The sequence below is a fragment of the Ordospora pajunii genome (genome assembly GCF_021821965.1).
Source record: "Ordospora pajunii strain FI-F-10 chromosome Unknown Cg_10, whole genome shotgun sequence".
Classification (NCBI taxonomy): domain Eukaryota; kingdom Fungi; phylum Microsporidia; family Ordosporidae; genus Ordospora; species Ordospora pajunii.
The window spans coordinates 38,642-62,035 of record NW_026848132.1 but is presented as its reverse complement, the minus strand read 5'-3'; the positions used below and the strand labels follow the sequence as shown (position 1 = coordinate 62,035).

Below are 23,394 nucleotides of genomic sequence, written 5' to 3'. Positions count from 1 at the left end.
GTAAGGAGTGTGTTAATGGATCTACAGATAAGAATAAGAGCATAAGTGATCAAAGCAAGTTTTTCGATGAGATGCTGGTTGAAATTACGCTTGCTCAATTGAAGGAGATACTTTTTACTGCTGTGGAAAGCATGTGCAAACAGCTGATTAGTAAGGATTACACGTTGAGCAATGAAGAAGGTGATAGAATTTTTGGAGAGGCTATGAAAGCATTACCATATTTTGGAGGGATGATAATAAACTATCCTGAAATCAATGCGAGCAATAGGGGGCGCAGAAGAAGATTAATATGATGATATTGGCACTGTTTATGCTGGCATTAATCTATAGCGACATGATAAATCAAAAGATAAAAGATTTGATAAATCAAAGCATGGAAGATAGTATTAAGCCCATAACAGCGATGGAAGCCATAACAGCGATGGAAGCCAATGAGCAAAATATGATGATTGAGGATGTAGAAATGATGATTGAGGTCTGAGTGTGGAGAGAATATAAATAAATAAATGTGTTATGATGGCTGAGTAGGTACGAGTGGATACTGCATTACAAATGGCATACAGTGAGAAGTGGAGCATTAATTGTTGCATCGGCTATATGCGAGCAGCCTGCAAATTCCCTGAGTGATACTAACCTGAATAGTTTGATACTTCTGCAAAATCCATGTATGCAATGGTAGCACATCTCATCAGTATCATTCTATCATTATTCTTTGTATTATGTAAACACATTTTATTTCATTCTACTTTGTTACTGCTAGGCCATTCATACTCTGCTATTATACATACTCATGTAGATACACCTCCAAGTACTCCATTCATACTCAGTATACTGGAAACAATCTATGCAATCCACATTCCAATCACTCCTGCAAACGACATCACTATTCTTATCACTCCCATTTTCTCAACGCTTCTTGCTTCTTGTTTTATTTATTTCCTATCCTATCATATCCTCTACTTTTCTAAACTCCTGCATCACTGCATATACCACCATCAGTGTCACTGCCAGTCATATCTTTACTGTATTCTAGCATTTACTTATGGACTAATCGTGTGCATCATCCATAGCTATGCGGCCTGTGATCTCTTCTCTTTATAGTCCCTTGGATATGCAATAACATTAGTGTTGCACTGCTGTATCTGTATCTGATCAATAACAGATGTCGCAATAGATAAAATGTATGATTTATGCCATCATACATGCATAGAGCATGGCACAGAACAAAGCTACTTCTTTTTAATTTGGATGGAGTAAAGATAGTATCCCGTTACACATATCACTACGAAAAAAAGAATCCACACAAGGCTGCCTCCTCTTTGAGATTCATCTCTTATCAAGCGTTTGAAATTCTTCAGCTTATACGATTCAATACTAATGATTCTCATGGATGGAGAATACTTGCCTGTATAAGCAGAAACACCGATAAAGTTGTCTTTTTTGCTTGCAAATGCTTTGTAGCTATGCACTGGCACAAGGTTATTCGATTCTCCTATATACACTATAAGCTGATCATCTTGTTCAATACGCACGACAAAAGCATCGCCCGGCACAAAATCTCTGTAGATAACTTTATCAAATGACTTGTCTGCATTCTGTGTGTTTGCATATACATCCCCGGCCTTCACACCAATGTACGACTTACCAGATGGCTTGATTGCAATAAGAATACCGTTAAAGCTGCATGACCGGCCATAGCAAGCCCCCTCCTCAAACGCATTATCCCCAGACATCCAGATCGACATTCCCTCTTCTCCATCATTGCCATTATTCTCTTCGTTTGCGATTTCTATAACGAAATCAATACAGAACCGATCGTGCTTTATTGGCTGTGAAGACACTATCGCCCCAGAGCTATCTGGCGATGAAAACCCCAACTGCACAAATGTGTTCTTACCATATATTTTAACCACAGACTCTCCAAATGCATTCCAATTTGCAAAATTACCAACTCCATCCACATAAGGAGTTAGCAACGACGACTCTTGCATAAATAAATGCTCTGTGCACAAACATCTCAAGGCAAAAAGAACAAATGCAAACATTGGGGCTGCTGCATCCTAAAATTTACCTCCAAATAAACAAATCATAATTAACACTGCCCTTATAGGAATGTTTATTGATAAGGACCTGAAAGACGTACTAATGCTGGCCTGCATTTCTCGTGTATTCTACATATCGATTTCATGCGTCGCATCCATTTTGATTCCTCCGTTCGACAAGTCCACGGAACTTGTTCAGACAAACTCTTGCATGAAGTTTTTGCTATCATGGGATGCTGTCCATTTCCTCGAAATAATGAAAAATGGCTATGCAAAGATACACGAAACTGCATTCTTTCCATTCCTTCCATATGTGTCGCGTGCAGTTAATAAAGTGCTCAGGATAGAACCATACACTACTGGCGTGCTTGTTTCCTGCATTGCAACCATCTTGAGTTCAGGCGTGCTATATAAGATAACACTCAAACGATACGGCTCAACCATTGCAAAAATTAGCGTTGTTTTGTTCATCTTCAATCCTGCATCAATTGTGTATACAGCAATGTATTCAGAATCGTTGTTTATGCTAGCTTTTGTTCTTGGAATGCACTTTCTGGAAGAAAACAATGCATTTCATGGAACCGCAATGCTTTCATTATGCGGGTTGTGTAGGTCAAATGCAGTTTTGTTTGCTCCGTTTGTATTATTTCCCTTGGATAGATTTTCTATAATGAGAACTGCATTCTTTCTACTTCCATTGGCTACATTCCAGTACTACTCGCTTCTCATTATCAACAAGGCAAAGAATACATATAGAATATTTGTGCCGTATTCGTATGTCCAAAAAACGTATTGGGAGCAGGGGCTGTTCAAATTCTTCACTAGCAACAACATTCCAAACATTATTCTTGGAACTCCATTCTTGGCAATTTCAACATATATACTCTTTGAGTACTGGAATGGCAGGCTAGATGCCAACAAAAGTGCCGCTAGGCTTCATAATAATAGTGTGTATGCACGCAACACTCGGCTTCTGGCCATTATACTCTTTGCACAGACACTGATCGCTGTATTTCTAATTCATTGGAACATGTATTTTAGGTTCATTTCGTTCAATCCACTGCTGTACTGGATTCTGGCTGAAAAGTACAACACAATGCAGAGCAAAATACTACGGAGACTACTGTTCAGGTTCTTTTTTGGATTCGGGCTTATCTACGCACTTCTTTTTGGATGCTTTTATCCACCAGCTTAAAATACATCAAAATAACTAAATAATCAGCATAAAACAATCGCTTTATTTTACGCTTTAATATAGTCAAGACTTTTTCTTTCGGAAAATAATTTGATTAATAATACCCAGTATTACCAGTATAGCATATAAAAACTTCAAATAGTGAATCTTCTGATTTCCGCTCTTTATATCCTCCTCAAGAGAGAGCATCTTGACAAGCTCGTTTATATCCAGATCAACTCCTAATCCAAACTTCAGTCCAAGAATAATCAGTGCAGATCCAAACATCGAAAACACAATAATGCACATTAGTATTGCAATCGGATCAACAAGCGACATCCCTACTATCCCAAGAATCAAAAGCAATATCTGTATTGCGTAGTAAACCACTTCAGATGTGTCTTCCATGCTTCCAACATTTTTCCATGCACTGATGCCAAGGTAAAGTATGAATAAGTATGCAATAATCTTGAGAACATACAAAAACATCACTCCTAGGATCAGCGACAAAAACAGCGTGAATACTATGTTGTTTGCGATCATATCCACAACCATGTTATACATCCTGAAACAGTTGCTGGCATTTTCAATCATGCCTTTGTACGTAATTTTAACTGCCATGTCATTGTAGTTCTTTAGAGTGTCTGTGCCAACCCATATAGTGCAGAAAATGATCGAGAAAAAAGACAATTTCTTCATACGTATTCCAGCGAAATTCATCAAAATTCCTAGAATCAATAGAAGCAGCGCAATATCAGTTCTGTCCTGCGCCTTATATAATGCATCTTTAATCGCAAATTCCCAGTTAATGCTGAGATCCATCAGGCTTTGGCCTGCTTCTCTCGCAAGCACACTCCCTGCAAAAACAAGCGCAAGCATATCGGGGTAATTGCAAAAACACAATGTATAGACCAACAAAGCCATAATGGGAAATATACGTATTTGCTGAATCATAAAATGGCTATACAAAGGTTTGCTTTTGATCGATAATTCAAAATAATTGCACAAGTGTATCTACCCATTGAATGAATGAGCTCCAAGCTCTACAATGCATATTTGGAAATAGCATGAAACATCACTTCGAAGAAGATTGCTTAGTCTGCAGCATATCAGTGGGGGAAAACTATTTTGAGTTTGTATGCAAGAAGGAATATCCAAGCATAGTTCCTGATGTTTTTTCAAATATCGAGCAAGATATCCTGAATTGGTCATTAAGTCAGGTACAAAAATACGTATCAACGCCAATGATCTTCGACATAATCAGGCTCGCCCTCCAGAAATTGGATGAGAGCAGCATAATAGTAGATACAGGCAAGCTTGTAATTAGCTACGATATTGATGACAGCGAAAGAATCACTGAACAGGACTTTCTTGCGTGGAAACAAAAAGCAGTAAAGCCTAGACCCGAAAAGACTAGCATGACAGGAAAAGAAATATTCATCGAGAGAAAAAGAAACAAAGAGGAGATTAATGACGACATATTGATCCATTTACTTAATTTGCCATAATAAACATTTGATCCTCACTTCTAAAGAAATCTTATTATAAAGTACATAATAACAAATATAACCAATGCAGAAACAAGGATCTGGAACACAGAAATGTTGCTGGATTGCTCGTTCTTCATAAACCTTAATGCAGAATTCGTCCCTGCAAGATTCTTCACCATCTTGCCTGTCACTTCGTCAAGCACGCTTCCATCAAGCCTCAAACTGTCAAGAAATCTCTTTGCTTTACCATGGAGCTGTCGAGAATATTTCAAAATATCCCTTTCTATCCTATCTGAATGCTCATTGCTTTTATTCACACCCGTGATCCGGTGATGAACTTCACTCACTTCAAACTCTGCAGGTTCAGCATAAAGCATATCTATCCTCTTCAGCATCTTATTTTGGACGTCTTTGTCAGATATGTCATTTGCTAGATACTTAAGAGTCATAATGTTGCTTTCAATCTGAATATCGGCATCATCAGAGCATGTACCTTCTGCCTTCTTGTTGATAAGTGCTGTTGTCTCATTCAAAAGATTCTTGAAATATTCAGAGTCAAACATTTAGGGGCTATTCTCATTGATATTACCAATTCTCGATTCTGCCATGCCTTGTTCACTTACATTCCTTTTCTTTTTTATCTTCTTCACTAGCTCATTCACAATCTTCTTCAGGCCATCAATCTTTTTTTGCAATACCTTAGAGTTCTCTACTCCTTCGTCGATTCTCCTAACTAGTATTTGTTTTTCACTTTCTATATCATTTTCAATTGCTTTCAGCAACTCTTCCCCCCTACAAATGCATTGCAAGGCATATATCCTTCCCTTTATCTCCATACTCGAAGAAAGCTCGGAAACCCTTTGATTCAATCTATTTATAGCCACTTCCTTCCTTTCTAGTTCCTCTTGCTGATTCTTGATGATCATTCTCAAATTACTTTCAGTTCTGGCCCAAACTTCCTCCTCATTCCGCCTACTCATTCCATCAATCTTTGAGCACAAACTTTCTTTATTCTCTCCCTTCTTCTTTACATACTCTTCATATCTTTGCTTCGAAATGTTTAATGGCTCTTCATGGCTCTTGCATTGCTTCTCCTCTCCATCAACTTTCATCATGTTCCTGGCCACCGATTCCTTCAATCCATCTATCAGCTGCTTCTGAAAACCTTCTGCATCTTCTGCGTCTCTCATCTCATCCACCGCTCCTTCTTCATTCAAATTTGCTTTCAGCATCTTCCCTTCTTCATCAAAAGACTTCCAGACAAGCTCGCTCATGCTACTCACTGCTGAAGAACCCCAGTCATCCTCATTAACAATACTATATTCATCCCAATTCTCCTTGCACTCCTCCCCCTTCTTTATTCTCTTCCTTCTTACACCCATCAGGGACATTCACACTAATACATAAAATGAAAGTAGTATTTAAAGCACCACTCTTTAATAAAACCATTAGCACATAAAATAATACTATGAACTGCAAATCACCATTAATGCCACTGCACAAATAATATCTTCATGTCATTTGAAAGGAAGTAGCTCAAACATCAAGTTCTGCACAAAAAAATCGCCATAATAAAACATAGGATCATCACTAAACACAAGCTCAGATTCTATCGGCTCCTTGCTTAAATCCGTAAACACATCAACAAGCTTATCTTTGCTTCCAATTCCCTTCTGTGCCTTCATAAAGAAAAAATACGGGAAATTGTCCACTGTATTAGTAAAAAGCACAGAAGACTCAAATGTCGAAATAGCCGATTGCTTGATCTTACTCGTGGCAATTGCAAAAACATTCGGTGGCAAAGCATCCCTGTCTATAAGCGCATCAGCCTGGCATGTATCAAGTAGCACTAAAACTTTCCCTACCCTAGATGCTAGCTTCACAACCCTGCACATCAAATCATCCTTCGTCATAAAGTGTATGCTCCCAAACTTCAGGAACGACTCGTTTCCATGCCCATTCATGTATATCAGAACATTGGATGACTCATCGGCATCCTTAAGCTTCGGATGGTTGCCTTCAATTGCATTCAGCATTACCCTCAGCGCATCATTAGTAACATCAAATTCAGAATACGGAATCTTTAAATCACCATCAATATGCACATGCTCCCTGTCTGCATTTCTTATGTCCTGAATCTGATTCACATACGAAACAATTGCAATCTGATCCCCTTCAAATCCATTTTGCCTCAATATGTGATCAAAAATATACACATTTGCCATTTGCCTGTAATTATGGAATCCTTGAGACGAATTCAATAGAATCGCATAATTCTTGCAAAGCACACCAATTGCATACAAAATAACAGCAATACACATAGGGATTGTGCTTCAATGCATTATAATCTCAACATAACATGGATTTATTAATTTCTTGATGGCTTAAATCATAAATCATAAGCACAGCCAACCAATACTTATGCTATGCTCTCCCTTTATTCATACCACAAAAACTCAGACTCCTTAACACTTCCTGAAAATCCAATTGGTGGCCAAGGCTTTTAAAAAGAATCCTTTCACTCAGAGAATGGCCACAACAGCATTCAGAAATATAAGAGCACTTAACCAGTTGTGCTCGGTGCTATTGATCGTCATAAACATTCCCCTTCCGTTTTTATTGGTCCCATACATGCTATATGTATCAGTGGAGGGCCAATGTCTCAAAACTACGCTCAGCATACTTACTATATTCAAAACAACATCAATGGTTAACATAACACTTGGGTTGTTTGCAAGCTGTGGAATCAATAGTAAGGTTCGGCTGTACATGAGATTGTATCTTCTTGTAAGCATTCTCCTACTCATCGGCATGTCAGCTATCGTTCTCTACGTTAAGATCAGCTACCAGAGTGATGTCTCAAAAGCTCTAGGCGTTGCATACAACATAGCACAGGCAGAAAACATCATTCTCCATTACTTGGAGTGCTCAAATCAAAAAGCATGCACTGCACAGATCATGAGTATCATCAATCACATTCGCTACTATTACCTGATAATATCCATTCCCTCAATACTCCTCAACCTCCTTAACATTCTATTTGCAAGAATCGCACTAAGCATCAGCATAGAATATGCTCCTCCAAAGCCACCAAGCTTCGTTGAGAAAAACAGAGTTGGAATGAACACCGTATCATTAAGAAACAGGCGTGTTCTTTCTGCATCTACATCCAATGCCTCAAACAGCTGAGGAACCTGTGATCATCATGGATTGTATTAAACTTCATTGGTATTTGGCTTTCAGCTTACGCCCAATCGTTTTTATTTGCACGGCAAACCATTCATTCAGTTACCGCACTCGTCTTCTAACATCTCAATCATTGCCTTTAGCGTGGAAATCTCAACATCTGAAGATACTGATTCACTAAAGCAAATCCTTCTTGACATATATTCTTTTACATATGGATCCGTAGCTCCTGCATCAATACCTTCCATTTTCATAAAAATCGCTTTTGTTGCTTCTGCATCAACTGTCGCCATGCTCACCGGCCTCATACCCATCTTCTCATAGTATTCTACCTCACTTATCAAACTCTTTATCATGCTTGTTTTCTCGTCATCTATCATGGCATTCATCAACACCTTTATCTCTTTTATCCGAGCCTGTGCGAATTCTCTTCTATCTGCCATCTGCTTAGCATACTCCTTTCCATATGCTTTCTGTGCCAATTTCACTCTTTCAACAAGGCTTACAAGAAATGGAACTGTGCTCTTCAACGCATCGCCTTTCAGTTGCATCGCAAGCTCCTTAGGAATATATGAATTCGCTCTTTCTTTGTGCATTGTTCTCAGCGGAAACCCTTTCAATGCATGGCCAATCAAATCAGCCACACTCAATATCTCACGGCTGCTCATGGGGCTCATTTGGTTCATCTACCTTTACCAATCATGCCAGGTATGAAACATTCATCAATATTATATCATCCAAAACATCTTGCTTCATGTGGCAAACATATTGCTTTTATTGATCAAAACACATGGATAATACAAAACACGTGCATCTAGATCCACAAGAAGCCATAGATCACATACAAACACACCTTATACAAAAATCATGCATCCCCGCCATCAAAAGCCTCCCCATTGATGAGGTTGTGCACATATACAAGCAAATACTCAGAATCAGATACATGGAGGAGCAGATGATCGACGATTACAAAAATGGGCTCATTCGAGGGTTTTGCCATCTCTCAGTAGGGCAGGAGGCGATATATGCTGCCCTGGAAAAGGCTAGTAAAGACGACATGGTTATCTCCTCATATAGATGCCATGGCATTGCATATGTCACTGGATGCACCATATCTGAAATAATGGGTGAGGTGCTTGGAAGAGAAGCTGGCATCTGTAAAGGAAAAGGCGGCTCTATGCATCTCTACAACAAGAATTTCTTTGGCGGACATGGCATCGTAGGTGCTCAGGTCTCGCTTGGATTAGGAATAGCATATGCGCTGAAATACCGCGCATTTCAAAAGCCAGGCATTCGCAAAGTTTGCTATGCATTCTACGGAGATGGCGCTGCAAACCAAGGCCAAGTATGCGAATGCCTCAACATGGCGTTGATTTGGAAACTTCCTATTGTGTTTGTGTGTGAAAATAACGGATATGGCATGTGGACGCCTTTAGAAAACGCCAGCGCCGATGCTGAGTTCTTCCGTAGAGGCAATCAGGTTCCTGGAATCAGAGTCGGCCACGGCTCAACATTTGCAATCCTTTCCGCCATGCAGTATGCTAGAGCTTATGCCTTGGACAACGGCCCTATCATTCTGCAAATAGATACACATAGGCTTTGTACTCACTCAACCGCAGATACAAAAGATTACTACCGGAAAAATGGTGAAATACAATCTGCAAAGGCAAACGACTGTGCTGTCGAAATAAGAAACAAGCTATTGCAATTCTACTCAGAAACTCAGCTCGAAATAATGCAGCAAGACGCCCATGACGAAGTCTCAAAGGCTACACAACTTGCAAAAAATAGCGCCCATACTCCTCAAGAACAGCTATTCAAGGACATTCTACTTTAGAAACCAAATAATATGTATAGCAAATACATAAATATGCCTTTAATCACTCTATTGTTTTCAAGATAGAACTTGAAGTCAGTGTCGGCCTCACATCCAGAAAACAGGCTCGATGCCTCATGAATCCCCTTAGTATACAGCTGCAGGGCATTCCATCTACAGCTGTTTTTCTCTATTAAATACGAAAATGCACAAAAAAAGATCTCCTGCCTTTGTTTCATACTGTACCTTTCTGACATCTTTTCAATCTGTGCTTCCCTCAGAAGACAATGCGGAAGCTTCATTATCATGTCAAACTCAAGAGCCTTCAGCATTTCTATCTCCTTGTCAAGAATCTCCTGTTTCAGAAACGAATTGCTTGTAACAAACACATAATCGTCCAAGGTTTTAAGATGCTTCTCTTCTAGCTTCGCACTCAAAAAAAGCGCAGAAATGCCAACCAGCTGGTACTTTGTAAGGTCAAGCCCTCGCATCTCTACATACCTGTCTAGAATAAGCACAGCTATCGAAAATGTCACCTGGGAATACTCAAAGTCATTGACAACCTCATATAGCCATCGTAGGAGCTTCTTCCTATGTGCAGATTTGTGTATCGTCAGCTTAATGTTCTTTCTGCTCACATTTGTAATGTCTTCAAATACCCTCTTCATCAACTCTCAGGCTCTTTGCTGCTTAAAAACTTTCTCAGGTATTGGCGGGAGAAAATTGTGGCCCTGCACAAACTCAACAGCTCTACGGTACAAACAAGAAAGCCATTTATTCAACATGATACTGCGCATCACTCTCATCAGATTCCGAGTAGCACCTCTCTGCATAGTCTTCCTCACATGCCTCCTCATCGTCCTTAAATAGCTCTCGGCGTGTTTCAAACAACTCTATTCCAAGAACCCCGGTCGAAAGTGCCCTTACTCGTCTAGCATGTTCCTTCTCTTCATTCTGCTTCTTAATCTTCCACTCCTTAAACCTCTCTTCAGTCAGTGGAGTCAACTCCGCTGGAAGAGATTGCCTGGAAAACTCAATATACTCCTCAAGAGTGAGCTCAACTTGCACATTCTCCTTCATCTCAACAAGCCTATGGACATCATTGCATTCTGGAAACGGGCATTTCCAGTCACTTTTGTATTCTCCAGAATGTAGTGCATCTATAAGAAATCTGCATATGCTTCTTGCTTTTTCAGCCACTGCTTCCGTGCTCTGCTTCTCTACTTTTTTGACCACTTCATGTGCAAACTTGCATCCGTCTCCATCCGGACATATTTTGTTCAGAAAGTTTATGCATTGAATTGTTTTCGGGTCTACCCCTATTGGAATCACCTGCTTGGCATACATCTTTGTCTCTTCCTTTTTCATCCTCTCCTTCTTCTCAAGCTGCTCTTTGAGATTGAGACTTTCCAACTGCTTCATAATGGCTGCTTTCTGCTTCTTGTTTTTAAGTCCAAATGCCTTCTCCTCTAGCTCTTTTTTTATGTCTTTCGATGATTTCTGCTTAACTTCTTGTTGCTTCTTTACCATGGCCTGGGTTCCTCAATACACAGCTTAAACTCAAGGACGACAAATTATCTGTTGCCCAAGTCTCTTTGCTTAATACTATACACCGATATATTCATTATATTTATTACACCGATGCATGCTATGGCCACACAAACATTATTCATGCATTTCCAAGTCATCAGGCTCGTAAACTATGCGTATCAATAGAGAGCACGACGGACACTTTGCTATTATCTCTCCATTTCTCAAATCATCAAGAGAAATCTCAAATCTATCGCCACAAGGGCATGGATAGTAGAATGTTTTGTCTGTGCTGTTGTACTCAAAATCCTTCATGTCTATTTCATCGTATACAGGATAATCATCGACTTCATCACGATAATCCGTTGATGCAATCCCTCTTTTGAAATATGCTTCGTAGCTTGTTACAGAGTGAGAAGACATAGCAGGGTAATAAAATCAGCATTAAAATCAAGTGGCTATGCATGCTATATTTCTTGGCAGCCCGCTTCTTATGTGTATTTATCATTGCATCGATTGGATTCATTATTTATACTCTGTGTTCTCCACATGCCTGTGCATTCATGTGTTCTATACATGCCCATGTTTATTCATTCATGCACACCCTTGCCTGCTCATGCGTGCACACTCTATTTCAGACAGTGCCTGCCCATCCACATGCAGTGCACAGCTGCTCTGCTGCATTAATGCAAATTTTTTGTGCCCTCTATCAATGAGCTGCAGGAAGTTCAGTGCGCCAAGACATGGGTCGTTGCAGTTCTGCCCAAGAAAGCGCTCAAGAACAATCAGGCCGTCTGTCGGTGCTTTTCCAGAGGATGATGCACAGAAGGCAGTGCACCTGACTGGATTCATGGTGTACAAGTGCGGAATGACACATGTGGTGAGGACGAAGGAGCTGGTGACGAAGAACAAGCAGGTGACGAAGGAGCTGATGGAGGCGGTCACGGTGCTTGAGGCGCCGCCGATGGTTGTGCATGGAGTAGTTGGGTACGAGGAAACAGCAGAGGGGAAGAAGCGGATGCAGCCGGTGTATGCAGCACACCTGAGCGAAGGGGCATTACGAAGGATGTTTGGATATGGACACGAAGAGACAGGGAAGAAGTTTGTGAGCGGATACAGTGCAGAGGAGATGCAAAGGCGTGCAGAGGAGATGAAGAAGAGAGCAAGTAGTATCAGGGTGCTGGTGGAGACACAGCCAGTGCTGGTGAAGAGGCTGAACCTGAAGAAGGCACACATAGCAGAGATGCAGGTGAATGGGGGAAGTGTAGGCGAGAAGATTGAATGGGCAATGAGCAGGCTTGAGAAGGAGATAAGGATTGCAGAGGTGTTTGGGGTGAATGAGAATATTGATGCGGTTGGAGTAACGAAGGGGAAGGGGTTCCAGGGAACAGTAAAGAGGTTTGGAGTGCGGATCCAGCCGAGGAAGTCACGGAAGGGCATAAGGAAGGTGGCGTGTATTGGAGCATGGCACCCAAGCAGGGTGATGTATTCGGTAGCAAGGGCTGGACAGATGGGATTCCATAGAAGGACGGAGGTGAACAAGAGGGTGTATATGATTGGGAATGGGAACGAGGAGATACAGACTGAGTATGACTTGACACGCAAGACGATAACGCCGATGGGGGGGTTCCCGCACTATGGGGTGGTGCGAAACGACTATATTATGGTGAAGGGTGCGGTGATGGGGCCTACGAAGAGGGTGGTGACGCTTAGGAAGAGCCTGTATGAGCAGAAGAAGGGCGAGGAAGTGGCGATCAAGTTTGTTGACACGTCGTCGAAGATTGGGCACGGACGGTTCCAGACAAGCGAGGAGAAGAGGGTGTTCTATGGTGCGAAGAAGGCAGAGATAGTTGATGAGGTTCATTAAAGCATCTGAATATTTGTTGGTGTGCAGAAATATGTTTTTGTTTTATTCTGATCGTGGCATGAAATACACAGGGTATCTGTGGTTAAGGCTTTTGTTATAGTTGATCTTGAGAAGAGAGAACGGTCCATCTGCACTCTGGTTGGCACAGAATACTCTTCTGATGCGTCCATGCACAAGAGCCATTGAGCATGACAAGCAAGGCTCGTTGAGCAAGAATGCATCAAGGCCTGTGCACAGATACGAGACCTGTGACTTGCTAACTTCATCGACTGCCTTAAATATAGAATGGCCAAGATGATTGTCGGTATCACCATGAATACAGACACTATTGCATCCATCTGCTATCAAGCATGCCTTACTGCACTCTATCTCTGTGTTGTGATGCTGCATACTTAATGCATCCATCATTGCTTGAATATATACCATATCCAGGCTCTCTTTGGCTTTATTGAGTTTATTGCATGGCCATACGAACGCACTTCTGTAGTATTGCTCATCGGTTATTGGCTGGAACCTGGGAACACACACTGTTTCAATCAGCTCATCTGGGCATGCACAACCGTCTCCAAATCCATCTCTAACCATCTGGCAGACAAGCCTTCTAACATTCTCAATTGGATCATGGCTATCTATTAGATCAACTAGTACCAAAAGCATGCTGCCGGAGGCCTTGATTCTCTTGAGATGAAACGGGATACTTCTATACTCTAGGCATCCCAGATACTGTTTTATGTCACGTTTCAATGTTCTTACTGCATATCCATCCATTAATTCAACCGAACGCTCTTCCTCCACTGTTTTCAATCTATTCCACTCGCCTGCCAGTGATCCATGCATGGGATGCGATCAAGCAACCACATATATCAGAACTCATGCATTGACAATCACACATAATAGTATGCAAATGCAAGCCCAGATAGTTTGCATTAGAATGCAAGGCGTGAATGATTAGAACAATACACCCTTGCTTTCCATTCAAATGCCAAACCTATCGGGCATCCTAAGGAACTCTCGCTTCTGAGGCGTGGCCTTGAATACACAGAAGTCCTTGTCGGAAATATCCAAATCTTCGTCGATCCGAAGAATGCTTGCAGGGTTTCCGCACTTTCCCAAGTAGTTTGGCGCACTCCACACAGTTATCACGTTTCTTTCGTCAAAATGGAACTTGTACCCTTCTATCACAAGCTGGTGAGACCTTACAATGCTAACAAGATTGTTCAGCTCAAGAAACCTGCACACAACATCGCTTCCATACAAATACCCGCTTCCTCGTGGGCTTGGCTGGAACCCCCGGCCATCATATGGATCTCCCCACATAATGTCTGAAAACTCGCTACTGTCTGAAATCGGCGCCATTCTATCGATCCTTTTCATTTGGTTGATAGAGGTGATCTTCGGAGAGATTCCACCATGCACGCACAGCACGCGCCCATCAACCAGGCATCCAACATTCATCAAGCAAAACACCTCGTTTATTATTCGCCACACCCTGCTACTGCCATACTTCTCAATTACTTCGTCATAGAAGCCATACACCCGGTTGATGACAGCCTGCTCGTGGTTTCCTCTTATCAAAAGAATGCTGTCTGGATAGATGATCTTCAGCACAAACAGAAAGAGAATGCACTCAAGAGAGTTTTTGCCTCGGTCAACATAATCGCCCAGAAACACATACTTTCTCTGCGAAGGCATCCCATCTATGCATAGCATGCTTACCAAATCAAAAAACTGGCCATGAATGTCTCCACAGATTGTTACCGGTGAATGCACGGAGGGAACGTTCGGCTCGGAGATCAGAATTTCAGACACCTTGGTGCAAATCAGCATGACGTCGTGCTCGGGAAGAATCTCAAGATTCAGGAGTTTGTGTGCAAACCCATTCATACAGGGTTTGTAAGCAGATGATATTCATGAACGCACGTGGCTGCCACTGCGTTTATGCAGCATGTGAGGATGGATGAGTAGATTAAGCATATTAATTGTTTTTGTAAGGCCCTCATGAAGACAGCAAGTAAGAGGCTTATAGCACTAGCGCTTTATGCATTTAATCCCACGGTTGTGCTACTTCTTGGAGTGTTTGTGTTTTCGTACATGGTACCGAAGAGTCTGCCGGAGTCATCGCTGAAGATTATTGAGTACAAGGCATATGGAAGATCGCAGGCAGTGTTTTTTGAGCCGAAGATAGACTTGTCTTCTCAGTTCCACTTCAACCTGAAGCAGATCTTTGTATATGTAAGGGCTGTGTATGGAGGAAGAAGCGACAGAGCAGAGATTATTTGGAGCAGGATTATTGAGAGGAGTAGTGCAAAGAAGGAGCTAACGCAGGTGTTTAGAAGTACGTATGACGTGGTGGGCAATCTGACGAATGATCCTACGTTTGAATTGCGTGGATGCTACATTCCGTATGTTGGGATGGTGGAGGACCTACTTTTCTGCAAGACAGAGGTCAAGATATAGATTATGAAGCCTGACTGTTGTTTGCGAGACAAGTAGTGAGCATGAATAGTATTAAATCGTATTTCTGTCATTTGCCATCCCCAAGTGTTGGAATGTTCAAAATAACTGGAATTGGCAAAACGGACGAGGCGTTTATTGAAAGGATCCTGAGGATGTCTGAAGGAGATGCAATTGAGAGCGTAGTTGGCAGGCTTAGAAGATTGAAGATATTTTCAACAGTGGCTTATGCAAACGATGGACTTGTGGTATCTGAAGAAAAGCGAAGCATTGGCTTCAGCGGAGATACAACTGGGTGCGTTCCGAAGGGATACTTCAAGATGAAGCTACCGAATTTGCTTGGGCATGCTGAGAATCTTGATGTTTCGGTATCCACTGCTCGAGACATGAACATCAAGTTCTCGAAGCCTTTTATCTCTGGCACATTAGGGTTTCTGAATGTTTTTGGGATTGCAAGTACAATGGCGTCGCCACACGAGGACTATCCACACGTCAGAGCGAGTGTGGAGCTTGAGGGAGAGAAGCAGAGTGTGTCTGTAGGAAGAGAAAGAATAGGGTATTTGGACCAAACGTTTCTAGAGATCCGGAAAAGGATATCTATGCTTGACATTAAAGCAAAAGCAGGAGTGTTTGATTCAAGGCCTTGCAGGATGTTTGTGAAGGGGCAGATTGGCATGTCTGTAAGCAAACATCTGGCAAGGAATGCATTTATGGACATGAATGCATCGATGGGGATGATTTTTGGAGAGCCTCATATTGCTGAAAGATACTACCTTGGAGAGGGGGTTGGAGGATACAAGGCAATGAGTATATCGCCAAGCACATCGGGGCTGAAAATAGGAGGAGGCTCATTTATAGAGATAGCACAGAGGGTTGGCTTATGTGTTGGAGGAGCAAAGGCTTACATGTTTGGGTCCCTCGGATGTGTTTCTGAGGGGAAGGGAGTTGTCCGAGATCTTTTGATGAACAGGCAAGCGTGTTTGGCCAAGAACAATGAATGCCTTGGAGCATCTGTTGGAGTGGGAATAAGTGTTCCTGTGATGAGGTCGAAGGATGGGCCTGTTATAAAGACAAGCTTTGCAATTCCACTGACGGATAACGAGCAAGTGCAAAGACTGCAGTTTGGATTTGATATGGACTTCTAGAGGTATGGCAGCAGAACTGGCTGTACCTTAGCAGGATGTTTATGCGAGCAAATAAATGGAATGATTGTTTATCCCTGTAAATGTCTAGATCAACACCATCGACAAACCAGATACAGCAGTACAGGAACAGACAGAATAAGCTTGGAAAGCTACTGAACAGTCATGTATCGAGGCTTTGCATTTCACCGGTGCAAACGATTATGATTTCGCTTATATTCATTGGGATTGTATTTCTGCTCCACATACTTGCAAAGTTTGTACCAGCATCGTCACTACCTCAGGCAGCGGTTGCATTGCTTATTGTTTTGCTTTCTGTAGGATTTTCATTTTTGTCAAGTAAATAGTTGTTTCTTGTGTATATTTTCATGGTTGATAATCGAATAGCATCTTATCAAGCATATGGTTAAACTTGCTGTGAGAATTTCTACTTATCAGCAGTTTTATGGTGGAGATGAGTATTCCAGAAAATATTTATTTCTTGTTGAAAAGCATGGTGGCCATTGTTGATATGCCGTCTACTCCTCCAGGAATAAAAGTCAAGGAAAAGGTAAAGAATGAAATCACCTGTGCAAGGCAGAATATCAGATTCAATACATAAGTGTTGTACTTCAACACTATGTACAGCGTCATCACAGTTGACCAAATAAACCATGATGTGTATGCACGCTTCTTCTTTGAAAACAAGTTCTTGAAGTACGACTTAAATCCAAGCAGAAACCCAAACATTGCAAAGAACAGCACGTTGGACGCTGTGTATGGAAGTATAAACCCAGATGGCGAAAATCGCAGGATTTTGATCATGCTGTATAAAAACGCAAGCATCCCTGTTCCCAAGCACACCAAAAAACACAGCGTGCGCTGGAAGAACGTCATACCGAGCGTGTTCATGTCGAAGCTCTTGTTGAGCATCATTCCCTGTGGAATCGCTGTGTAGAATGGCTTTCCAGTGCTCTTGTCTGCTCTCAAAGCACTCACAAGTGGATCTGCTCTCATTGTTACCCCTTGCAGCGAAAACATTTATTTATTCTTGTTTGGGAAATGCATGCCTTTTAAGGGGTTATTCAATGATAGAGGATATGCATGAGGGCAAACGGGTTAAGGGATTTTCAAAGGACGAGGCTGCAAGGATATCGAAGCTGCTGAAAAAGAAGCTTGGGCCCGAGTTCATAAGCTACCGCCCTGGTTTCAACTCTGCAAAGGTGGCATATATCGAGGGGTGGACAGCAATCAGTCTTGCAAACAGGATATTTGGATTCAATGGGTGGTCGTCTGAAATAAGAAGCACCACTGTGGACTGCGAGACAGTGGAGGATGCAAGGGTGTCTCTTGGCGTTTCTTGTGTGGTGAGAATCACACTGAAAGACGGTTCGTGCAGAGAGGATGTAGGGTTTGGAAGCTCCGAGGGGCAGAGGAGCAGGGTGGTTGCATATGAAAAAGCAAAGAAAGAGGCAGCAACTGATGCACTGAAACGAGCAATGAGGCAGTTCGGTAACTCACTAGGAAACTGCTGCTATGACAAGGCATACATCAAAGAAGTGCAACGTGTAAACAAGATCAATGAAAAGGCATTGGACTCGAACGATTTATTCAGAAACAACAGCATTCAAGCAGCATCTCAAGAACGCGATAACACCAAGGACGACTCGCTTGACATAGACTATGATCTAAGCGAGCATTTGTGAATAAATGCCTTATTATCTTATGTATTCTATCCAAGGAAGATCTCATATGTTATGCACAGCGTGTTCAGTATGATCAGCGGGATCTTTGTCACGGTCTTTACTGCTCGGACCAGCTCGACCATCTTTTTACGGCTGGGGCCAAGAGTGTGTCTTGCATCTGGAGACAATGGAAGCCCCACTCTTGACAGAAACCTCCTGTCATCAAGAATCACCACTGCATTCAAAAGAAACAGCGCTCCATACGCAATTGTCATAATGCCAAACATTTATGCAGGGTTTTTGAAAGCATCACAACAATTGTATGTTAATCCGGTGCAAATAAATATGCATTGCATGTGTGTTCCTGATGAAGGCACCAACCACATGGATTCTGCATTATTTATGCTGATCGATTTTGTGGATCTTCGCATGGAAAGCAACGAGAAGAGAGATGTGTACTATAGGCTTTCCAAAAAACATGGATATAGGGCTCGAAGCGTATACAAACTCATGCATATAGATTCACTGCACGATGTATTCAAAGGCGCCAGTAGTGTTGTGGATTTGTGTGCGGCACCAGGAAGCTGGAGCCAGTATGCATCTGAAAAGATGAAGAGTATGCATAAGAATGGCATTTCTGCAAATACACAGCAGCATGTGGTCTGTGTTGATGTTCAAGACATTGCGCCAATCGATGGCGTTGTGTGCATAAAAGAAGACATAACGTCGGATGTATGTGCTGAGAAAATTCTGCAATGTCTTGGAGGAAGCAAGGCAGATGTTGTTATATGCGACGGAGCGCCAGAGATAACTGGCCTGCATGAAATCGATGAGTATCTACAGTCGGAGCTGTTGGTTTCCACACTTTGTATGTGCATGAAGATAGCAAAGCATGGATCATCATTAGTTGCAAAGTGCTTCAAAGGCATATACACGCCGTATATAGTAAACCATTTCGGAAAGTTCTATGATGAGGCAATGCTATTGAAGCCGAAGGCAAGCAAGGCTACATCGATGGAATGCTTTCTGTACTGCAAGGGAATGAAGAATGTCTCCGAAAACCCCACAGACATTGATACAAGCATTGAATGCAAGGAAATCACCATACATCCATGCGGATATGGTGCAGATGCAGGCCTTGAATACGAAATGGAAGAAGTAAGGGCAGACTGAGCCTTGCTGCTATCAAATGAAACCGAATTGTTTCCAATAATATATTCTAATAAGAAGGTTTATTCTCTCGTTTTTAGAGTGCTTGCTTCAGATTAAATTATTGTGCTTCTGATAGCTCATCGGCCACTGAATCCTTCTGATAGTTTACTGGTTGCTGCACTATAGCCTGGCTTTTCATGAATGTTGCCGAAACCAGCAGTGGGAATAGCACAGTGGCATCTCCAAATACTTTTACTCCTCTGCTTCCAGGCTTAACTTTCCCCCAGCTAACCGCTTCTTCAAGGCTGGCTCCTGCATCGCTTCCATCAAACTCCTGTGCATTGTTAATCAGCACACAATACTCAAGGCCATCCTTAAACAGATTTGCATTCAGGATGTGATGCTTAACCAGCCCACACCCCAGGATAATGGCGCCTGTTTCCTGCGATGTCATGCCTTCACAGTTCATGAGATATGCATCCTCAACAATGTCAAGCTTTAGCATGCGCCTTCTTTTGTGGAATGTCAGAATATCTCCAATCGATCCATCAGTAATTGCTGGCGAATACACCGGAATCTTATTCCTTGCTGCCCAATACAGAACAGATGACTCATCTGCTATTCTTTCTCCAAGTATTCTTATGAATGCAGAAGGCGTAAGAATTCGCGGGCTCTGCTCCGAATATCCTTCGGTCAGGTCATCTATAACCTTGCTGATCCATGTCTCAAACTCTTCATAGTTCTTGCTTGGAATAACAAGATTCCCTATTCTGTTAATTCCGTTCTCCCTTAGCTGCTCTCCATCAAGCCTGAAGTCAGCACAGAATGTTGGCTTGAATGTTTTGATGAGATCCTCCTCTATTCCCCCTCCTGTTGTTACCAGCACATTGAAACACTTACGCTTTGCCAATGTTGCTATGATGTCTCTGAGCCCAGAACTGATGATGTTGCTTGTGCATCCAAAAAAGATCTTTGCATTCTTCATTCTCTCAACTTCGTTGATTGCCTTGAAAAGGTTGGATCCCTGAAAGCCCGTGGTTTCAAACGAGGCAATGAGTGCTTGAAGAGTGCATCCGCTCTCGAAGTCGAATCCACGAACCTCTTTGCTGAAAGAGATGTCTTCCTTGACCTTTGCGCACAAGTCCTTTATTTGGGTGGGATTGTTCATGGGATGCAGTCAGCTGGTGCTTTTTATGTGTTTTGTGGGAGGATGCACTTGCCCATGCTGCCAGGACTACAAATATTTGATGAGCACGAGCTTACCGAGTGCAAGATGCTGAATGAAATTGTGACGGATGCTGCCGATGGAAGCCTGAAGCCTTTGGAAAGATACCGCTCCGACGAGTGCAACGAAGAATGCAACGATCACCATGTTGCTGTATATCTTGAGAATGCCTTTGATAAGGTGTGCTTTGATGTGGATGCTATCAGAAAGCTTTTGACTCACAGAAGCTCGAAGGTCAGGAAAATTGCATTGTGTATGCATCAAAGGTGGTTTGCTGATGATGAGGCAATGCTGCTGCAGAACGATCCGTGCCATATAGTTAGAGAAGCATACCTATTTCAGGGCAGAACGGTTGCTGTGGGATCATTAATCAAGCAGGCAAGGGATGAGAATGTTGGGGTGCGGTTTGCAGCACTAAAGCGGCTTGTGGAGTTTGCAAGCATTGAAGAACACAAGATGAAGATACTCAAGGCAGTATGCATCTTTATGAGGGATAGGGAGCACTGCCTGAGGGAATTTGCATCGAAGGCAATAGGAGGATTCAAGTGGATAGATGAGGAGGCAATGAAAAGGATGCTAACAAAGCAGATAGAGGAAGGGAAGGAGGATGTGTGTGGGGCTCTTGTGTATGGGATTGAAGATGAGTATTCCGACGTGCGCAGAAACACCGTAAGAGCTGTTTATGAGCTTACTACGCATGGAACAGTGTCTCAAGCGTTTGACTTCCTGGTGGACTCGCTGAACGATGATGATGAGGGGTTAAGGGTGGCATGCACAGAGTATCTGGTAATGCTTAGCAAAAAATACGAGCTGATGGTCGACGAAGAAATAACTGCACAGATATCTGAAGGATTAAGGGAAAGGAATGATAGAATCAGACTAAACATTTTGAGTCTGCTTTCTAACCTGAGATATGAAAGCACAATGGTGTATGATATTTTGATGCTGCGCATGAAGGACGGCATAGAGCCAAAAGAGGTGCACTGTGCCGTGAAGAGGATGGTTTCGAGGAATTCAAAGGTGTTTTTTGCAGATCTTGCGAAGTTTTATGTTCGTACATCGATTGCCAGAGTAGAGTGCTCACTAGACGATCCATACTACATCACAAGGCTTGTTGTTTTGAGAGAGTTGTGCAAGGCTGGATACAGAATCGATGTCAGTAAGGACATTTCTGATCACTTCCTGTTTGTTGAGATGATGGAGAGCAAAAATCCAAAGACTGCTTGCGACAACTATCAGTTTTGCAAAGACATTATTTGCCAATTCATTACTGAGAAAGAATGCGACATGCATCCTGGTACAGGTATTCGTAATAATGGGAAGCAAAAGGGTAAGCTGGGAATTGAGAGGATGTATGATCGACTGTTCAAAGACATGCTTAGGCAGGGAAAGCAGGCTTGGCTTGTTTTCTATATCTACAAAGGAATGTGCGAGCTCATGAATGGAAATGGATGCAGAATACTGAGAAGAATACCGTATTTGTTTTGCGTGCCGGGATTCAACATATCGATCGCAAGCGATGTTAATGCAATGGTAAGGTACATCCAGGATCTAGATATCGGCTCTATCCAGGTATCGATCTATAGGGTTTCTGTGCCCTCTGTTGTTGAAGTGGATGACAAAATGCCAATCAGGTTCTCAATCAATGTGCTTGCAGAGAACGCATGCACGGAGGCACGGCTGAAAATCTGGGCAGATAGTAAGCCATGCATGTACTTTGAAGCTGTAGAAAGCCTGGAAATATGCATAATGGACAATGTAAGCAGGATAAACTGTTGTATTGTAAAACCAGACACGGAAGATGATATACAACTATCAGGAGCCAAATCAATCATCATAGATAGAAAAAAGCCGAAGGCAGATTTAATTCCAGGAATAAACTACTGAAGTATCAGGCCACTAATATTCTCACCTCTTTTTGTGACTTGTGTTTCTTTTTTTGCCATCATTTGATTTCGATCCCTGCCGTCCCTTGGCATTGGCATTGGCCGGAAAGTCTGTTTTCCGTTTAGATGCAAACGAATCTCTGCTAGACCTTTGATCATTTGCATCAGAATTTTGTTTTTTATCGGAATTACGTGCACTCTGAACATTTGTACTTCTTTCTTTCTTCACAAACTTTTCATAGTACTCTTTGGAAGATATTCCATGTCCTCTTCCGCTCATCTTTTCCTGTTTCCTTTCTTTTCGTGTTTTCTTTGAATGCTCCTCGGTTTGGATATTCTCATAATGCTTAGTATCTTGCTTGCCTTGTCTCTTTTGGATATGCATTGCCTTTGCTTCTTGGTTTCTTTTCTGTTTCTTTTCTGTTGTCCTATACGGATCAACTTTTGGCTTTTTAATTATCCATGGTATGCCGTTCTCACCAGATGCCTCTTCATCAACTGATTTACGCTTCTTTTTCTTGCACGAGTCTTTCTCATCCGCATTCTTGTTCAAAACCTCGACTGTTTCCAGAAGCGCCGATTTGTATATCTTCTTCTCGAGCAACTCGCCCCTGCTCCTACTAGGCCTGTCAACCGTCATCCAAGGGCAAGCATGCTTTCAATTCATATGCACAGCCATGCAAATAAAAAAGCTGCTCAGCTGCATATTGTAAGACACGCCACTGCCATCTCCGAAACATCTTTGTTGCATGCACTTGCCCGACTC

The 23,394-nt window shown here is 42.1% G+C and overlaps 29 protein-coding genes across 29 annotated transcripts; 14 read left to right on the top strand and 15 right to left on the bottom strand.

The window, feature by feature from the left end:
• Positions 1–293, top strand: HK407_10g16180 (uncharacterized protein; the record flags this gene model as incomplete). Its single annotated transcript, XM_060421574.1, has 1 exon — positions 1–293. A coding segment is annotated over one exon (293 nt), but the record flags the coding sequence as incomplete, so codon positions are not given.
• Positions 293–481, top strand: HK407_10g16170 (uncharacterized protein; the record flags this gene model as incomplete). Its single annotated transcript, XM_060421573.1, has 1 exon — positions 293–481. One exon carries the CDS (start codon positions 293–295, stop codon positions 479–481), a length of 189 nt encoding a protein of 62 aa, XP_060276308.1.
• Positions 482–663: 182 nt separating this feature from the next.
• On the top strand, positions 664–1,101 carry HK407_10g16160 (uncharacterized protein; the record flags this gene model as incomplete). The annotated part of the gene is made up of 1 exon (XM_060421572.1): positions 664–1,101. One exon carries the CDS (start codon positions 664–666, stop codon positions 1,099–1,101), a length of 438 nt encoding a protein of 145 aa, XP_060276307.1.
• A 128-nt stretch (positions 1,102–1,229) lies between these two features.
• On the bottom strand, positions 1,230–2,045 carry HK407_10g16150 (uncharacterized protein; the record flags this gene model as incomplete). The annotated part of the gene is made up of 1 exon (XM_060421571.1): positions 1,230–2,045. The coding sequence occupies one exon, from the start codon at positions 2,043–2,045 to the stop codon at positions 1,230–1,232; it is 816 nt and encodes a 271-aa protein (XP_060276306.1).
• A 67-nt stretch (positions 2,046–2,112) lies between these two features.
• Positions 2,113–3,237, top strand: HK407_10g16140 (putative PIG-V mannosyl transferase; the record flags this gene model as incomplete). The annotated part of the gene is made up of 1 exon (XM_060421570.1): positions 2,113–3,237. One exon carries the CDS (start codon positions 2,113–2,115, stop codon positions 3,235–3,237), a length of 1,125 nt encoding a protein of 374 aa, XP_060276305.1.
• Positions 3,238–3,300: 63 nt separating this feature from the next.
• On the bottom strand, positions 3,301–4,095 carry HK407_10g16130 (uncharacterized protein; the record flags this gene model as incomplete). Its single annotated transcript, XM_060421569.1, has 1 exon — positions 3,301–4,095. One exon carries the CDS (start codon positions 4,093–4,095, stop codon positions 3,301–3,303), a length of 795 nt encoding a protein of 264 aa, XP_060276304.1.
• A 146-nt stretch (positions 4,096–4,241) lies between these two features.
• HK407_10g16120 (uncharacterized protein) lies at positions 4,242–4,724 on the top strand (the record flags this gene model as incomplete). The annotated part of the gene is made up of 1 exon (XM_060421568.1): positions 4,242–4,724. One exon carries the CDS (start codon positions 4,242–4,244, stop codon positions 4,722–4,724), a length of 483 nt encoding a protein of 160 aa, XP_060276303.1.
• Positions 4,725–4,744: 20 nt separating this feature from the next.
• HK407_10g16110 (uncharacterized protein) lies at positions 4,745–5,269 on the bottom strand (the record flags this gene model as incomplete). The annotated part of the gene is made up of 1 exon (XM_060421567.1): positions 4,745–5,269. One exon carries the CDS (start codon positions 5,267–5,269, stop codon positions 4,745–4,747), a length of 525 nt encoding a protein of 174 aa, XP_060276302.1.
• HK407_10g16100 (uncharacterized protein) lies at positions 5,270–6,088 on the bottom strand (the record flags this gene model as incomplete). The annotated part of the gene is made up of 1 exon (XM_060421566.1): positions 5,270–6,088. One exon carries the CDS (start codon positions 6,086–6,088, stop codon positions 5,270–5,272), a length of 819 nt encoding a protein of 272 aa, XP_060276301.1.
• A 135-nt stretch (positions 6,089–6,223) lies between these two features.
• Positions 6,224–7,027, bottom strand: HK407_10g16090 (putative peptidase C13; the record flags this gene model as incomplete). Its single annotated transcript, XM_060421565.1, has 1 exon — positions 6,224–7,027. The coding sequence occupies one exon, from the start codon at positions 7,025–7,027 to the stop codon at positions 6,224–6,226; it is 804 nt and encodes a 267-aa protein (XP_060276300.1).
• A 310-nt stretch (positions 7,028–7,337) lies between these two features.
• On the top strand, positions 7,338–7,895 carry HK407_10g16080 (uncharacterized protein; the record flags this gene model as incomplete). Its single annotated transcript, XM_060421564.1, has 1 exon — positions 7,338–7,895. One exon carries the CDS (start codon positions 7,338–7,340, stop codon positions 7,893–7,895), a length of 558 nt encoding a protein of 185 aa, XP_060276299.1.
• Positions 7,896–7,990: 95 nt separating this feature from the next.
• Positions 7,991–8,578, bottom strand: HK407_10g16070 (uncharacterized protein; the record flags this gene model as incomplete). The annotated part of the gene is made up of 1 exon (XM_060421563.1): positions 7,991–8,578. One exon carries the CDS (start codon positions 8,576–8,578, stop codon positions 7,991–7,993), a length of 588 nt encoding a protein of 195 aa, XP_060276298.1.
• Positions 8,579–8,682: 104 nt separating this feature from the next.
• Positions 8,683–9,729, top strand: HK407_10g16060 (dehydrogenase E1; the record flags this gene model as incomplete). Its single annotated transcript, XM_060421562.1, has 1 exon — positions 8,683–9,729. One exon carries the CDS (start codon positions 8,683–8,685, stop codon positions 9,727–9,729), a length of 1,047 nt encoding a protein of 348 aa, XP_060276297.1.
• HK407_10g16050 (cyclin) lies at positions 9,726–10,376 on the bottom strand (the record flags this gene model as incomplete). The annotated part of the gene is made up of 1 exon (XM_060421561.1): positions 9,726–10,376. One exon carries the CDS (start codon positions 10,374–10,376, stop codon positions 9,726–9,728), a length of 651 nt encoding a protein of 216 aa, XP_060276296.1.
• A 106-nt stretch (positions 10,377–10,482) lies between these two features.
• HK407_10g16040 (putative Tma46 protein) lies at positions 10,483–11,238 on the bottom strand (the record flags this gene model as incomplete). The annotated part of the gene is made up of 1 exon (XM_060421560.1): positions 10,483–11,238. The coding sequence occupies one exon, from the start codon at positions 11,236–11,238 to the stop codon at positions 10,483–10,485; it is 756 nt and encodes a 251-aa protein (XP_060276295.1).
• A 135-nt stretch (positions 11,239–11,373) lies between these two features.
• On the bottom strand, positions 11,374–11,661 carry HK407_10g16030 (CSL zinc finger; the record flags this gene model as incomplete). Its single annotated transcript, XM_060421559.1, has 1 exon — positions 11,374–11,661. The coding sequence occupies one exon, from the start codon at positions 11,659–11,661 to the stop codon at positions 11,374–11,376; it is 288 nt and encodes a 95-aa protein (XP_060276294.1).
• A 289-nt stretch (positions 11,662–11,950) lies between these two features.
• Positions 11,951–13,105, top strand: HK407_10g16020 (ribosomal protein L3; the record flags this gene model as incomplete). Its single annotated transcript, XM_060421558.1, has 1 exon — positions 11,951–13,105. The coding sequence occupies one exon, from the start codon at positions 11,951–11,953 to the stop codon at positions 13,103–13,105; it is 1,155 nt and encodes a 384-aa protein (XP_060276293.1).
• Positions 13,106–13,147: 42 nt separating this feature from the next.
• Positions 13,148–13,942, bottom strand: HK407_10g16010 (uncharacterized protein; the record flags this gene model as incomplete). The annotated part of the gene is made up of 1 exon (XM_060421557.1): positions 13,148–13,942. The coding sequence occupies one exon, from the start codon at positions 13,940–13,942 to the stop codon at positions 13,148–13,150; it is 795 nt and encodes a 264-aa protein (XP_060276292.1).
• Positions 13,943–14,080: 138 nt separating this feature from the next.
• Positions 14,081–14,989, bottom strand: HK407_10g16000 (calcineurin-like phosphoesterase; the record flags this gene model as incomplete). Its single annotated transcript, XM_060421556.1, has 1 exon — positions 14,081–14,989. The coding sequence occupies one exon, from the start codon at positions 14,987–14,989 to the stop codon at positions 14,081–14,083; it is 909 nt and encodes a 302-aa protein (XP_060276291.1).
• Positions 14,990–15,103: 114 nt separating this feature from the next.
• Positions 15,104–15,562, top strand: HK407_10g15990 (putative peptidase; the record flags this gene model as incomplete). Its single annotated transcript, XM_060421555.1, has 1 exon — positions 15,104–15,562. One exon carries the CDS (start codon positions 15,104–15,106, stop codon positions 15,560–15,562), a length of 459 nt encoding a protein of 152 aa, XP_060276290.1.
• Positions 15,563–15,654: 92 nt separating this feature from the next.
• HK407_10g15980 (uncharacterized protein) lies at positions 15,655–16,704 on the top strand (the record flags this gene model as incomplete). The annotated part of the gene is made up of 1 exon (XM_060421554.1): positions 15,655–16,704. The coding sequence occupies one exon, from the start codon at positions 15,655–15,657 to the stop codon at positions 16,702–16,704; it is 1,050 nt and encodes a 349-aa protein (XP_060276289.1).
• Positions 16,705–16,784: 80 nt separating this feature from the next.
• Positions 16,785–17,048, top strand: HK407_10g15970 (uncharacterized protein; the record flags this gene model as incomplete). Its single annotated transcript, XM_060421553.1, has 1 exon — positions 16,785–17,048. The coding sequence occupies one exon, from the start codon at positions 16,785–16,787 to the stop codon at positions 17,046–17,048; it is 264 nt and encodes an 87-aa protein (XP_060276288.1).
• A 127-nt stretch (positions 17,049–17,175) lies between these two features.
• On the bottom strand, positions 17,176–17,721 carry HK407_10g15960 (Got1/Sft2-like protein; the record flags this gene model as incomplete). The annotated part of the gene is made up of 1 exon (XM_060421552.1): positions 17,176–17,721. One exon carries the CDS (start codon positions 17,719–17,721, stop codon positions 17,176–17,178), a length of 546 nt encoding a protein of 181 aa, XP_060276287.1.
• Positions 17,722–17,768: 47 nt separating this feature from the next.
• On the top strand, positions 17,769–18,386 carry HK407_10g15950 (Rad52/22 family double-strand break repair protein; the record flags this gene model as incomplete). Its single annotated transcript, XM_060421551.1, has 1 exon — positions 17,769–18,386. One exon carries the CDS (start codon positions 17,769–17,771, stop codon positions 18,384–18,386), a length of 618 nt encoding a protein of 205 aa, XP_060276286.1.
• A 26-nt stretch (positions 18,387–18,412) lies between these two features.
• On the bottom strand, positions 18,413–18,652 carry HK407_10g15940 (yos1-like protein; the record flags this gene model as incomplete). The annotated part of the gene is made up of 1 exon (XM_060421550.1): positions 18,413–18,652. The coding sequence occupies one exon, from the start codon at positions 18,650–18,652 to the stop codon at positions 18,413–18,415; it is 240 nt and encodes a 79-aa protein (XP_060276285.1).
• A 58-nt stretch (positions 18,653–18,710) lies between these two features.
• HK407_10g15930 (FtsJ-like methyltransferase) lies at positions 18,711–19,538 on the top strand (the record flags this gene model as incomplete). Its single annotated transcript, XM_060421549.1, has 1 exon — positions 18,711–19,538. The coding sequence occupies one exon, from the start codon at positions 18,711–18,713 to the stop codon at positions 19,536–19,538; it is 828 nt and encodes a 275-aa protein (XP_060276284.1).
• A 97-nt stretch (positions 19,539–19,635) lies between these two features.
• On the bottom strand, positions 19,636–20,685 carry HK407_10g15920 (deoxyhypusine synthase; the record flags this gene model as incomplete). The annotated part of the gene is made up of 1 exon (XM_060421548.1): positions 19,636–20,685. One exon carries the CDS (start codon positions 20,683–20,685, stop codon positions 19,636–19,638), a length of 1,050 nt encoding a protein of 349 aa, XP_060276283.1.
• A 54-nt stretch (positions 20,686–20,739) lies between these two features.
• HK407_10g15910 (uncharacterized protein) lies at positions 20,740–22,629 on the top strand (the record flags this gene model as incomplete). The annotated part of the gene is made up of 1 exon (XM_060421547.1): positions 20,740–22,629. One exon carries the CDS (start codon positions 20,740–20,742, stop codon positions 22,627–22,629), a length of 1,890 nt encoding a protein of 629 aa, XP_060276282.1.
• A 21-nt stretch (positions 22,630–22,650) lies between these two features.
• On the bottom strand, positions 22,651–23,268 carry HK407_10g15900 (uncharacterized protein; the record flags this gene model as incomplete). Its single annotated transcript, XM_060421546.1, has 1 exon — positions 22,651–23,268. The coding sequence occupies one exon, from the start codon at positions 23,266–23,268 to the stop codon at positions 22,651–22,653; it is 618 nt and encodes a 205-aa protein (XP_060276281.1).
• Between the last annotated feature and the right edge of the window lie 126 nt (positions 23,269–23,394).